Source organism: Strix uralensis, chromosome Z (assembly GCF_047716275.1).
Source record: "Strix uralensis isolate ZFMK-TIS-50842 chromosome Z, bStrUra1, whole genome shotgun sequence".
NCBI classification, from domain to species: Eukaryota; Metazoa; Chordata; class Aves; order Strigiformes; family Strigidae; genus Strix; species Strix uralensis.
In genome coordinates this window covers 75,790,172-75,805,256 of record NC_134012.1, presented here as the reverse complement: position 1 = coordinate 75,805,256, position 15,085 = coordinate 75,790,172, and the positions used below count along the sequence as shown (strand labels likewise).

Here is a 15,085-nt window from a genome sequence, read left to right as displayed (position 1 = left end):
CTGGAATGTGATGCATAAACCTAATCGGGGGGGGGGGCAGGAATGAAATTAAGGTCTTTTAAGCAGTTGAATCTTCCTTACAGATATATTAAAAAAACAAAACAAAACCACCCCATTAAAAAAAAAAAAAAAAAGGGACTTAATAATAAGAAAATAGGGGTTTGGAGAGAGGTAAAAACTTTCCAGAGTTATTATGTGAGCATATCTTTGCATGCTTATGTGCATATACCAGTATTACAAATGAGCATCATAAGTTACATTTATCCCTATTTTACAAGGAAATTAATACATTTAAAGCTTCTACTTTTATCCCAGCTGTGAATTTATAAGGGAGTTTGTGCCTTAAATGTCATGTATTTTGTTCATACCCTTGAGCAACTTAGTAGTTGCTTGATATGTGTAAAATATTTTTTCTGAGTTTCTGTCACTTGTGTTGTCATAAAACTAGCACACGTTTCTATAATCACAAGAAAGTAATAATTTTTGTTTTTTCAAGAGAGCTGTTCAGAAGCTAGTGCTTTGATGTAATTCTATTAAATTGAATACCGTCATTTCCACAAAAAGCTGTAGTTATAAGTCAAGAAATAAATCCATTATCTGGATCAAAAAGTAATTATTAATATTGTGTGTAGATGTGGAAGTACTGGTCAATACACGTGATAAAGTAACTCCTGCTCCCTTTTAATAGTTCACGTATCTTCCTTGGCATTGCAGGAAGTCTTATCTGAGAAACATGAACAGAATGTAGCACTTTTATCACATTTTATCTGATCATTACTTCTGAAAACATTAGTATTTCAACTAACCTTTAGGGTTTGGTTTGCTGGTTTGTTTGGGTTTTTTTAAAAAGAAATCCTGCTCCTATGCCTGCTAATGGTGTGCAAATCCTGTCTCAATCCACTCAATTTCTTGCACTGCTTCAAGCTGAAAATCTGTAAGTCAAATTGCAGTTTGGAAAAGTTCATGTCCAGCAAGTTTCTGCTTGGATTTATTTTTATGGCTAGTTTTAATGCTCCTTTGTAGGATTTTGAAAGAGAAAATCTGGCAGCCACATCCTTGCTAATAACTATAGCATCTTTTTCAATAGCACTGGGCATAAGAAAGGTGTCATGCAACACTCATCCACTTGTCCTCAGATCTTTTAAAGACTTGATTTTTTTTCTCCAATGATGATTGTCTTCCACAAGTTTTAAATAAAATCTTATCCATCTTTTTTAAATCAGGACTAAAAAGTAATGGGATACGCTTGTTCTGTTCCATACCACACTCATTGCCATAGGATCTGAGTAGCTTCCACAAGTACATTAAGCAATGAGCTAACATCTGTCATGTGCTGTTTATTGTCTTATTCTCTCCCCATGGAGAGCACTGTATGCAGTGGAGTGTTTTGTTTCAGAAAGGGCTTCTTGGGAGGGAGAAAGAGTTGGATTTTTTTCTTCTGCCCCCTTAAGTACATGCTGCTATGTATTTGTACTAGAGCAGACAAAACTGAGAAACTTGCCATGCATCTGGAGTGGAAGGTGGTGGGTGCTTGTGGCCAGCCCTTAGTTCACAGTGCAAGTTTTACATCAACCCATTAAAAAGCTGAGGCTCCCTTTCAGAAAGTCTGCGCGCTTTGAGTGGGGAATTGAGGAGGAAGAGCCCGGGTGTCTCCTGTGATCCTCAGTCAGCAGTCAGAGGTGGTCACCTCCGTGTCACTGGTGCAGGCTGCAGTGGCTGGGTTAGAGGGAATTCTGGTGGGAACCAGTGTAAAACCTAGAAGACCAATATGACAGGCATGTCGTAACCTGTGTTGCTAGAGTCACAGTGCCATGTTCGTACCAGTTATCTTCTGAAGTGCCAGAGGCTTCATTTTGAGACACTGAGGTAGTTGGGCTGAGAAGTGACAGCGACTGTGAAACTGGATCACTTTCAACCACAGTGGAAGAGTTCTTCCAGACAACTGAAGATTTTTAGTCATGGCCATGGTGAATCTTAGTTTAAAAAAAAAATCCAAGAAGCCAATGGTGGTGGATTGGCATCTCTGTGTCTTCAGTCAATGGAGAATGTTTCATGACTGCAAACTTTACATACTGCTCTTCTAAGTTCCCAGCATCACCTATGTAGTCTTGAGTTTGGATCTTATCTATTACATCTATTGTAAGGTCATCTGTGATTAAGGCTTGCTTGGAGGTATGTGTATATTTCTGAAACTTGAGTCTACTCAATCTGGTCAGTTGTATTCTTAACAATTTTTTTAAAATCATCCAACAAAACCCCCGTAACAAAGGATCAGATGGACATGTGTGTTGCAAGAACTGTTGTGAGAATGCACAGGCTATGTTGGACACACAGTGCATCAGAGCCAGATTCCAGGTTAGAAGAAAATATTGCTAGCTGAGGTCTGGAAATGCAGTTGACCTACAAATGTTAAAAGACAACTGACATAATTATATATGAAATCACTCATCACCTGTTCTGAAATCAAAAAGGGTAGGGAAGAGAGTTGATTATTGTGGATTCCAGGAGTAAAGGATCAAGTGATGGAAGTACAGTTTCCCATCTGTGCTTTAGTCCTTTCCTCCAGCAAGGTTTGTGACATTATTAGTGCCTTATGGTGAACCTTGGCCAGCCCTTCTGGTGAAGTGGTGCTGTATCCTGCAGCCATGAGCTAAATGGAATTGATATGACTTTCTTCAGCAGCAGCCAGGCTGATGTGGTTAGAAGACAAAGTAAGTTCTTGCCTCTGTCCTTCAGGTTCCAGCTGTTTGGGGCAGATGTAGTACTTCTATGGCTGACTTATCAGAAAGGAACATGTTCCGGTGAACAAGTCATTATTTCCCTGAGACCTGACCACGCCATAAGAAAACTCTTGGTGAATTCCCATGATCCTTGAAGATCAAACTCCTAGATGAACTCTGGACTGGGTCCTGCATTGGTAGGTGTAGGTAGAACAGATTTCTGTTCCAGAAATTTCCATATATGTGCCAATTTCTCAAGGAAGAACACATGTCTTCAAGCTAGCCCTTGTTCGGTTCTGTTGCAAGGATTTTGGACTGAAGAGGTAGCTTAACTGCCCAGTGTAATTTCTAGAGATAGGATTCAGCACTTTCAGTGCTGGGTGATGAGGTTACTTTGCCAGTAACTTGCAATTTAGCAAAGCTTAGAAAAATTCATTAATTTTCTGTGGCTCTCGGGTTTTTGTCCCTCTTTCTTCTCCTAGTACATGCAGTCAGAAAAATAAAGGAAATCTGCCTGAGAGCACTCTCACTGATGGTTGCGGCTAGTGTACAGTGATAATGATTCTTCAGCTCTTCATTTCACAGTTGGTAGATTGGCCACTGGAAGACTGGTTTTCAGTGTCTGCTGTAGCCTACAACTTTATTTTAATGTCTCAGAGGACACTCACTGGTCTGTTTGTTTTCAGAGGGTCTGGACAACGGACATTCAAGGTGAGATGCTTTCTACTGTCGTAGATCTCAGCATCAGCACATAGTTTGGAGCAGCTGAGAGCTAGAGTTTTTTGGGTGGACAAATGAGGCAGATGCTTGCACTTTGGCATCTGCTATGATGTGGGTTTGAAATCTTTTCACCAGTTGCTAAGACTTGTTGGTCTTCTGTATGAATCCTTTAATTTATAGTAGTCTAAGAGTCTGGAAAATAAAACCAGAGTTCTGCTTGGCTTTGTTTTTTGTAGTTAGATGAACAATTTGCTGAACCTGAAGTGCCTCTGTTGGGTCTGCTGTTAGATGAGAAGGTGGTCTTAGTGTCAGCTGCTTTCACATGGTTGGAGAGCACTAACCGCAGGGCTGACATTCTGATCACCTCTCCAGTGCTGAGGACTTCTGAGATTGAGTGAAGGGGTAACTGAAGATCTTGCTGTTGCTAGCTTCAGCTTTAGTTTGTATCCAAGCAATGCTGTCTGTTCCCAGTGTGTCTAAGTAATGGCCCCCTGCAGTATGATTTCAGGTGTGGAATCTGGCTTCTTGTGTCCACTTCTCTCTTGTCATGGCCATTTCATCTGAAACCAGGAGCAGCACGTGCTGGAAGCATGGTAGTAAGTGGCAGAGATGATATCTGCATAGAATAGACAATGCATAGCCTATTATGCTTATAGGGAATTATTATGCTTGAGGGTAAAGTTACAGTGAAACTTTTCTCTGAGAAAACTAGGGTTGAGGGAAAGCACTGTATAACATGACTGAACGTGTAGTGAAAGCCACCTGGTTTTGATTTTGCTGGCTCAGCAGGATGTTAGATCATAAAGGTTTAATAATTTTTGACATTTCAGTGCACTTATATTAGATGGCGGATGTTGAATTTCTTCATAAGTGGATCTTCTCTCCATTAAGTAAATTATGGGAAAATATTTTGTACAATAGTGTAAGAAAAAAAAAATTCAGTTTATGGACCGGTAGCAATGGCTGGTCTTTTAAAAACATTACTGGTAACACATAACCAGAATATCAGACACGGAATGTGAAACAGCTTTAAACTTTCATTTATACAGCTGATTCCCACATTGAAAGTCAGCTTAAAATATTGATAAAATTAAATCCTGACATTCTCATCTCACAGCATTGTAACGTATATATCCACAGTTTCCCTCTCTGCTTTTGCTTTCATGTTATCTTACAAATATTTTTTAGTGTTAAGAAAATCAAACGCTAAGTTTGATCTATAAGTACAAAATGCTTTGGTGCGAGTAATACAATGTGATTTGTACAATGATTTGTACAGTGTCAGAACTGCATTTAAATGCAACAGGACAAAAAACCTGTATGAATATCACAAAGTTTAAGCATGTAACTAGTCCCAAGAGCCTTCCTGAATTGGATGTCTGTAACATATAGGGAAGTACAGCATTGGTTATGCAAACATTACTTGACAAATCAGTGTTAATTTAGGACAGGTTTTGAGGAGGACATCTCAAAGAAGCAGCCACATTTCGTAAAGTGCTTGCCCATCAGAATCTCCTCTTTCAAAAATGCTGAATACATTGCTCAGTTAGAAAAAGTGTCCCAAGTTTTGTTGCTTCATGGACATGTTACTGTTGCACGTATCAGGTTAAGTTATAATTAAAATCAAACACATGCAAAAGACCTTTTCTCAACCTTCCAGAAGTCCACCTTAAATTGTAACTGTGTCATAACATACATTTCTTTCATATTGACAGTTGCTATTTTTGTTCTTGTATTTGAAAAGGAGTGTTAAAAGTCAGTGGAGATCAGGTCATTTGACTTGTGTGCATACTTAAGTTTGTGCGGTTCTTCGGGATTTGTGTCCTTCATCCAGCAATGCTTTCATATGTGTGGCCAGAATAAATCAAACCTTTATATTTGACCAGGTAGTGGCCTTAAAATGGTTTCTGACATAGATTATCTGCTTCCAAAAATAAATCCATAATTTTGGTGTTATAAAGAGGAAAGTAACTGGGAACTAAATGCAAGTGCAGTTGTTTATTAAGCAAATTGCTCTCAGTGTCAATTTTATGTCCTGCTAGTATGAAGCAAGTGACACCACCCGTAAATGTCCCAGAAACAACATTTTGAAGTGTAACAGAAATCAAATACTGATGAACTTGTTGTGATGATTCCTCCTTGAAGTAAGACTTTTTGAAGCAAAATTCATAGTAATTTCTTTTCCATGAGTTGCCAAGCACAGAAAGAACCATCTGAGCAGACTGGTAAAAATTGCACACAGTGGGAACACATGTCACAGAAATGTAGCTTATAGCTAGATGAGAATGTTACAGACAGAGATATTTATTTTGCTTTTAAATATAGTGAGGTCTAGTTATCTTTCATAAATGTTCGAAGGGGAGCTGATTTTTCAGCAAGAGGGAAGTCATAAACAAACTGACCCAAATAAAGTTAAACAAAACAGTCTGCTTCACTACACACTTCTGAAATTTTGTCAGCCTCTGGCATAAATGGGTTTTATTTTGTGAACCAGTTCAAAGCATTTTTTTGTCAGCTGCAGGTTACTTTTTTTTTCCCTGAATATTAATCAAACTGCAGACTAGTTCTTTCAGAGTTAGACTCTCTTAAGTAGTGTATCACACTATGGTAGTTAACAGCTGTTAATGTGGACATTTTTATTGAATTCATATGTTACTTGATATGAGTACATTTTAGGCCCCGGGGGGGGTGGGGGGGGTGGGGGGGTGGAGAAGCCTTGTTTTCATTTAAAAGAAGTCACTGTGCAGATGTAAACAGCATCTGAAGAATATTGTTTGAAGTAAACAATGACAAAGACTGTCTAAAAATGTTGAGTAAATAGTGTTTTCTTGAATTTTCAAGCTAACAATTTTCTGGAGAGTTTGGGAAAGGGGGAGATTTGTTTTACAAGGGTTTTCTGTTTAATTGCAGCCTGCAGAAAACAGCCCTCAAGGCAAATTGTCTATGTGGAGAGTTTATAATGTGAGATTTATTCAGGGATTTGTTTGATCAGTTAAGAGTATAGGTGCAGAGATGGCCTGGCCCTATAAATCCTCTCTCCTGGACTAGTAGCAGTACTTTCTTATCTGCAATTAATGAGGAAATTCTGTCTGAAGGGAACCATTGTCTACTGAACTTCAGAGTGGGGTTTTTCCCTTTCTTTCTTAAAAGAAGGGTGGGAAGGAATTTAGTTTGACTTTGGAAAATCTTGTAAAAATGTAAGTAAAAAGACATTTCATGTTTTGGGGGCATGACGAGACTACCTTCTCCCAAAGAAATACAGGAAAAATATGTTGTGCTTTAGAAACATGAAACTTTTCCGTATAATTTTCAAAGGTCAAATTGCTTTAATTCTGTTTTGGGCCTTGTTTGTGTTGTATTTCAGCCATCATTTTCCAGTGCACAGTAGTGACTTTTTTTTTCCTTTCTCCCCTGTTTTTGCTCAGTATAAACAGTTCCTTGCTGTGGTTACAGACAAATATAGCAGAGAACCCTTTTCTGAGAGAAGAGTCTCCCCGTGCATTTCTTAACCATTTTTGGGAAGAATCAATCTATCTGTGCACGCAAGAGAGGGAGGCAATAGCTGTAAATTGAAGTGACATCATATATATTACTCCCATTGATCTGCTTTTAGACTAGAGCCAGGATAAAAGGAAATGGCATCAGGGAGGAAGTATGCTCGTTTAGGCACAGATCCCAGTGTGATAATGGAGTAATAATAGAAATCACGCCACTGTCAATTGGTTGCTGCATTAGTCTGAGGCAGATTTCCCCTCCAAGGAGGCTTTCAATGACTTCATTCAAGTGCAGGCAGGAGCAAATGGGATATTCAGCATACCAGATGTACTACTTTAGTGATTTGTGTCCTGGCTTAGGGGTGCAGTGCAAGCGCTGGTGCTGTGGATGCTCAAGTAGATATATCTGTGTCACATTTCATGGCAGTGAAAGGTCAGTAGTCAAATGTTTCAGTGGCATTTTTTCTAGTATAAAGGGTGAATCTGGCATTTATTGCATTTGTTAATGTAGGAATTGATAAATACGCTCCTTTGCGTGGGTGGTCTTCTGGGATGTGAGGTCGATGACCTCTGTATCTGCCATACCAGATCTTTGAAGAGGCAAGATGTATTTTCTTTGTACTTTTTACAGGTTAGGAGTAGGATTCAGCAAACTCAGTTTGGTTGCAAGATTATTTGTAGAAACCCTTTCAAGCCTACTAATGTCTTGAGATATTCTTGTAACACAGTATAGTGGCTTAAGTGTCTTGTGTACTGATATGAATAAAATACAAAGTATGCTTTCTTTTTAGTTCCCAGATATTTAGTATACATTAAATCTCTGCCCCAGTAAGCTGCTTCAGTAATAGTCTGAATTATATTTTCAATTTGGTTACATTTTCTTTAATTCTTTTATCTTGCCTTTTTTCAAACACAGACCTAGTTTTGAGACTCCCTATCATTTGTAGTTTTGTTTTAGAGGTAGCAGCCTCATTATTCAACCTTTAAAACCACAACATCAGGTAAGATAGAGGAAGCAGGGGACAAATGGCTATTTAGTGGCAGGACAAAGTGAACTCTTTCAAAATGCTGAAGAGTTGCAGGAGAGGTTTTGCAGTCTTAAGGGCAAGATAACGTATATAGTGCTGGGATACAGCTTTATAGTGTGGATGATGTTTAGTGATATGGGACATGACAGAAAACCTCTGGTGTGCTTGATCGCAACAGACTGATTTATTTCCTCTTTGTAGTGTCAGTACTTGGAGCTGGAGGGAGGGGGAGGGGGAATCCTGGGAAAAGTGGTATGATTTCCATGCGGCAGGCATAGGCTGGGACAGGAGCTATCTTCGATATCAATAGATGCTGTTGCAGCAATCATTGCTGGAATGAAGACAGTTTCTTGATACTCGCCACATTTCCTGATTGCAGCAATCTACTTTATATTTGAGCATTTTGATTGAGCATGCTCCAATACAATTCAGAGTGTGATTTTTTGATTTTTCTTTTTTTTTTTTTTTTATAACAGGAAACTGAAGTTTTGTGTTTGGGGTGCTATGGTTGTTTTCTGAACATTTTCAACATGGAGACACACATTGACACAGTGAAGTTTATCCTGCTGTGTTTTGCTGCAGCTGTGTTGTGTGGTTTTTTATGTATGTTAGATATTCAGTATGCATTCACAGTTGTAAAGGAAAATGGCATCACAATACTTGAAAAGAATTTTACTTTTTGTTTCTCCAGCATTTATGGTTTGGTAGCACTTAAAAGCAAGGGCCCCTTTGTATTAATCATAAGGCAAACAAAATGGAAAATCGACAGTGTGCACCTCAAACAATTCTCATGGTGTGAAAGATGAGAAATAACAGGTGGGTGGAACAAATAAGGACAGTCGTGGGGAAAATTAAAAATAACAGTGTGGATTTTTTGACTGAAAATTCAAGTGCAATTTTGTGAAGTTTATTTATAACTGTTAAAAAGCTTCTTTGGAGATAGCATTATTCATATTGCTGTGTTTGGGGAAAAGAAGATTTCTAAACCCCTGAAGGAATTCTATAGCAGTCTCTGTAGTCATGAAACTTCGGCAGAGCTTTCTGTCTCTGCTTAGGATAGGTTTTTCTCTTAGGCAGGGTCTGTGTTATTAAAAGGAAAGGGTAAGAAGTGAAAGAGAATGTTTCTCCTTTTATCTGTGTTGGAAGTAAGCGGGAGAACACAATGTAATAGCTGCGCCCACTAGTGCCACTTTGGTTATAGGTCTGTCAGCATTTCTTCTGCTGGTGCTCTCACCCTCTCAGCCAGTGTTTGCTAGCTCCTACCTTGGACTTTAATTAAAGCATGAGCTGGAAACTGGTATGTAAAGTCTAATCTTGGGCAGCTGGAACGTGGGAAAATAACAGAAGTAATGGTCTCAGATTTTTTTTTCTCTGCAGTCTTAAATGTAAAGTAAGAATTTAAGCTGTAATTCTAAAAACTCTTCACCCATAATGCAGCACTAGGCAGAGGTAAATTAAGGACATGGCTGTTGCTCTGCTGCTGTGCTTTTGTTGGCTTCAGTGAGATTCTGTAATGTTATCTTAAACAATAGCTTTCTGTGGGTGAATCTGTATAGCAATTATACTGGAGGTATAAAATAACAACTCAGCTGTTCTGTACCTATGTATTCAAACAGTTTCTACAAAGTAAGTATTATTTTGCTGTCTTTGTAGTTAGCAGGGAAAGCTTTCTAAATCAGAAGTTACCTTTCTGTGCATGGTGGTCTGCAACATTTCAGATTTTATTAGTGTTCAGAATGAATTCAGTTTCCAAACAGAGCCACTTCCCAGAAGCCTTCCCTGTTCTATTTTTTAGAGTGTCTCACCATCCCCCAGGCAGCTGCTGTTGGACTGTGCAATAAACATTCAAGTTGGCATTTTAGTAGTTGTCCTGAAATTGAAATACTCAATTTTCTTAAAATGAATATTTTTCACAACTCCGTTTTGTTGGCAGGCTTTGGTATCACTTAGAAAATGTTCCAGTAAGATGTGAGGTTTTTTTCAGTCTTCAAGAATACAGCTTGAATAATAAAAAACGGAAGGAAATCAAAATTCAAGGAAACCAAAGCAATAAAATCCTCGAGATCTCTTTCTCTTCATTCTGATTTAGATACTGATGCTAAATTATGTCTGGCTAAAAGGGAAGGAAATGTCGTGTTGCTTAGTTAGTTGTTAATGGTGATATTTTACAGATTAAGACCTATCAGAAGATCCTTGATGCCTTCCTGGACTTGGTGTTGAAGGTCAGGGGTCCAGATTTGTCAGTCCACATAAACAGCTCTGGCTGTGGGGTACGTTGTTGGAAGAGGCATTTCCTATAGCCAACTTCATTTTGTACCTGCCTAATGCATTGATGCAGCAGAGGGGGACATGGGCAGCAAGGCGGGAGCAGAGAATCACCAAATGTCATAAAAGCTGGAAGTAGTGTTAAAGTAACAGGATATCTTTTTTGCTTAATGTGTCTGAAGAATATTAGAAGTGAGCAGTACTGGTTTCTTTTTGGTGTGCAAAAACTTAAATTCACATTCTTCCTCCCTTCCCCCTTTCTCTTTTGGCACCCTGCAATGATGAATAGTGGGGAAAGCTTTGGGGCGTATAACAAATTTCTGACTGATGGCCCCAAACCCTGAATTTCCAATAGATCTTTCCTGGCAGCTGGTGTAATTTCTCTTTGAGCTCTGTCTGAATTATTTATTTGTTCATCCAATAAGCCTATTAAACAGAGCACTTAAGCACTTGCTACATCAGACTTCTTGCGGTTTTTCTTTTTAGGTTACATTAGGTTCAACTTCAAAATGATAGGTTCTGGAGTCAGGCAACTAACTATTAAATGTATATATGTGTATAGATAGATACATACTATGTGTGCCACAAACATAACATTCATGCATCTTTACCATGTAGTGATGAATGGCTTGTGCTTCAGAATGTCATTATGACACTTGTTTTGTGGGTCACTTATTTGTGTTGTGTTCCTTTGTTCACTGTAAGAATATTGTGCAATTGCTCATATAACAGATAAAAATGCCACTCTTAAAAATTATGCATTCATATGTCTGGTTGATTCCTGAAATTATGCACTGTGAATTATCTTTTTTTATCCCTTCCCAGCCCAAACAAAGTGGAATTACTCAGCATATGTATTCCATAAAAATCTTACTTGATAAGCTATGATTATGTTTCAATAAGGTAAGCATGGTTTAGATCTGATCTAACTATAGTAGTGAAAACCATGGAAAATTGGGCTCCGGCACAGAGTCTTTCAGAACACAAGACAGTAAACCCTGAGGTTTTCCAGAAGGCAGCTAAAAGTTCTTGTTGTATTTCAAGCACGTGCTGGAAGTACACTGGTTATCACAGTCTAGTCCCCTTTGGTTTGTTTCCATTTAATTGCTCAGTCAGTAGAGATCTTTATTCATGCGTAGCATTTATTTTCCTCTTAGCTTCTACCTGACCAGCTGGTCTTACTTCTGGAGACTCTCTTGGAGGAGAAGACACTATGTCCTAGAATACTGCAGTCCTTAGAGAAAACGTACCAGCTCCGGGAGCAAGATGCTGAGGTAATTCACTTTAAAAAAATCTGCCCAACCTATGCCATTGCATTGTTGACTAGGAGTGGTAGCGTTCTACTAGGATCTAGGCTCATTCAAGTTCTTTTTGTGTCTAAATCTGAAATTGAAAGTTCTTAACTCCAGTATTGTTGCAACTTCAGATGTCTTTAATTACTCAGCATTTCTGTGTGTTTTGTGTGTTTTGTGTAGGTCCAGCTGTGTTTGTGTACCGTAGTAGCAGGAGCCTAGATGTCGTTAACTATTGAACATGTACTTTGGGCAGCACAATTGCTCAAGTTTTGAATTTCTCCCTATGTCATGGTGGCTGTGTGTTAGAGCCTGGTTCATTTTAGTTGTGTGTATTGTTTCCAAATGCAATCATGCCTGCTATGGTCTAAAATTATTCTTCCCCATGGTCAGCCCATATTGTTCCTCTTTGAGTGCTCCGAAGTCTCACTTGGGATTTAGAAAAGTTTGCTTTCCGGAGAGACTACAGTATGTTCTGGTTTGGGGCATGAGTTTAAGGGGGAATCAGTTCTTTACAGTTGTTTCTAGTAAGTGCCAGGGATGTTAACAATCCCTGAGGAAAACACTGTTTTATATGATATTGTAAATGTGTCTTCCCCATCACAGGCACATACAAGGCTAGCATCCCTGCTCCAAAGAATTTAATGTCTTTGGGGGGAAAACCAGTAAATCCTTATTACCACATGCAGCACCGGCTATTTTGTAGAGTTCCATGGATTTCTTGGGCTGGGAGAGTTGTGACAGTTAAGGCAGCAGAAGTTGTGGCTGAAAGCACCCTTGCAATGAGTCTTTGCTTTGAGTACATAGTATTCAGGAGGGGAGGTAAGAAGATGGAATCAGTCATGAAAATAAAGGATGTGTAGATTTATATATAAACGAGGGTTAGTTGTGAAGTGGCATATAATCAAACTAATGTGCAGTGAGGGAGCACGGTAAACTTAACATGACATTTGATTCTTGTTTAATTAAAAACTACTGTGAAGGCTGCAGAAAGTCAGTGTGCATGACTTACCCTGTTATAATTGGAACTTTATATTAATAATTAAAATTGAAGGAGAGAGCAAAATCTCTCTTGTTAATCTTACGCTGAAGTTGTAGGGTGAATGCTTGTAAACACTTGGGAATCCAAACATTAATGTAAGGAGTGATAGAACAGAGATCTAGCTTTTTTCTCATTAAAAAATGGACAACATTTTGACTGGTGCCGTTTACTGCACTTTTTACTTTTTGTTGATACAGGCTTCCAAATGCCAGATTTGTTTTTAATTAGTACTTGAACCAACATTTCTATTTATAGGTATTAGAATATATTTTAATCGCATCTGAATACCAGTGAAATGTCAGAGGTTCTATAATGGGAAGAGGAATTAATAGGGAGATAGATCAAAGCAATAGCTGTGGTGTTGCTGCTTCATGCCTGTGAATTGTAACTACCAGGCCACCGGCTTGGTTTCTCAGGGTTTTTCTTTCTCTCCACTTTCATGCTTGCTTTTTCCCTTGCACTGTCATATAAAAGTACACAGGCAATCTGTCTGAATTTTTTATTTTTTAAAAAAACCAAACCCACAAAATTACAGCCTCAGTGAAAGGAGCATAATCTCCATTTTATTTTACAAGGTGAAACCAAGGGCTTAGCAGACTTTGAGAAGTACAACTAAGATAGCATTACCATTAGCATTTTACCAGTCATCAGACCCCAGATACCTACAGCCCTTTAAAGGGAATGTTAGCTTACATGCCCTCACATACCTGCAGGAAGAACTTTTCATGGCTCTTTCTCCAGTATGTGCACAGGGGATTTTTCTTGTTGTGACCCAGGGACAAAGAACTGCAGTCCAAGCCTATAGCAGAGCTGTTCTTTTCTAGATTTAATTTGTGAAGATATTACTCACTACAGGGATCCTGTTGTGTTACTGGAGTTCAAATGTTCTCAGTAACTAAACATCAGAAATGGATCATTAAAAATTCAAGCATGAAAAATTGTAGGTAGGCCAATAAAGAAAGAAAACTGTCAATGTCAGAGGTTTTATTCAGGGAATTTTGTAAGTAAGGTTGTCAGCTGTGTTCCATCCAGCAGCAGAAAGTTAAGAAGTAAGAACTTGTTCTCTTATTTTTGACAAGTAGTGTTTAAATTCGCATTAATCTTCCAGTAGGGATTAGCAGTGATACGTCCAGTAGTATGTGAGAGTGGTACACAAAGAAGTATGTTTCTTTGTGTTTTAAACAAAGTTTGGTCTTAAAAATTGTACGTAAAATGTTGTCTGCCACTCAGGAGTTGGAAGGCTTTCACTGTATGTATTGTAGGTAACTAAAAGGCCTTCTTACACCATCAGAGGGTATATAAAAAATAGCGTGTATATGTACTGCTGAGTACTCTTGTGAGTGCAAGAATGTTCCACACTTTGTAGTACTTATGTGTAAAAAGTAAAGGATTTGAATAATCACACCTTGTCAGGTAAGTGTTGGGAGGGTAAAGGGGACAGCTGTCTGTGGATTTTACTGCTGGAATGAGATCAGTAGAGAACTACCATCCTCTCTCTGCCCATTTTAAAGGACCTGAATGTTCTGTATGGACAGTTCAGTGCTGTAGCATGCTGGCATTGAAGGACCACACTGAAGTTAGCAGTGGTGAAGTACTAGGGAAAAGTTGCCCAAGGTTGCTTAAGCCTGGCTGGCTGGAAACGGGCTACATGTGCATTGGGCTTGTTTTGTCTTTGAGTTACTCACTTCACTTACTCAGTTCACTCATTGAGAAGCCTGTGTAACACAGCTCACTAACTCAAATTTCACAAATGCTGCAAGAGAGCTTGTTAATTGGGGGTCATTTTGTTCTACACAGGTACAGCATGGGAAGTCCTGGTTCATGTTTCTTAAAGTTTTTATATCTGTATTTCTGAAGCATCTTCATTTCAACTTTAAAGTTCATTGCACTTGTTATAAAACGGAGTGTACCTGGCAGTATCTGCACTTGCCCACGGCAACATGAAAGTCTGTCCTTAGCCAGTGAAGGTTGCCAACAGCACTATTTGGTATTTCTAACCACTTGTTACCACACGCATGTACGGTCTTACTAACATGAGGGCACACCTTCAGAAAGGAGATGAGTGTTTCCAGCAGCTTATCTGACTTGGTTTGATTCCTTCATAGCAGCAGGAGAGGAGAGAGGTATGAGTTAGCCTTTGCCTGAAATTGAACTGTTGATCCCTCTTCAAGGAGTGCTCAGGCTGTGTCCTTCCTGGGATCTCCTCAGCAACTCAACATAATTCCTGTCCTCTCTCAAATGAGGTCTCACCACAGATATGTACCTTCAGAAGAGGGTAGGAGGTCAGTTGTAGCCTCTCCCTTCTAAGGCAAACATTGTTTTGAATGCTTCAGCTAAAAAAAAAAATAAAAATCAGAGGTTAGGTAACATATTTCTGATTCATAATGCATAACACATCTCTGATAGCAACCTTTGAGCTGCAAGAGCCAAAAGTAAGGTACTGATGGCTTAATCACTTTCAAACTGATCTGCCCCCAGTCTTGGATGCTACAAGAGGCTTGTTAGGGCATCTGCCTAATTGCAG

The 15,085-nt window shown here is 38.9% G+C and overlaps 1 protein-coding gene across 10 annotated transcripts in view; it reads left to right on the top strand.

Annotated features, from left to right (window-relative positions):
• AOPEP (aminopeptidase O (putative)) overlaps positions 1-15,085 on the top strand; it is a 235,091-nt gene that overhangs the window by 176,646 nt on the left and 43,360 nt on the right. For 9 of the 10 annotated variants that reach the window (XR_012627089.1, XM_074856095.1, XM_074856091.1 and 6 more), the window contains one exon: positions 11,385-11,501. The exons of the other annotated variant lie outside the window; for it this stretch is intronic. Coding sequence is in view for 8 of the 9 variants with exons in the window: in XM_074856095.1 (XP_074712196.1) it covers positions 11,385-11,501 (117 nt within the window). In the remaining variant the exon portion in view is untranslated. The remainder of the gene's footprint in view (positions 1-11,384; positions 11,502-15,085) is intronic. 10 annotated transcript variants of the gene reach the window in all.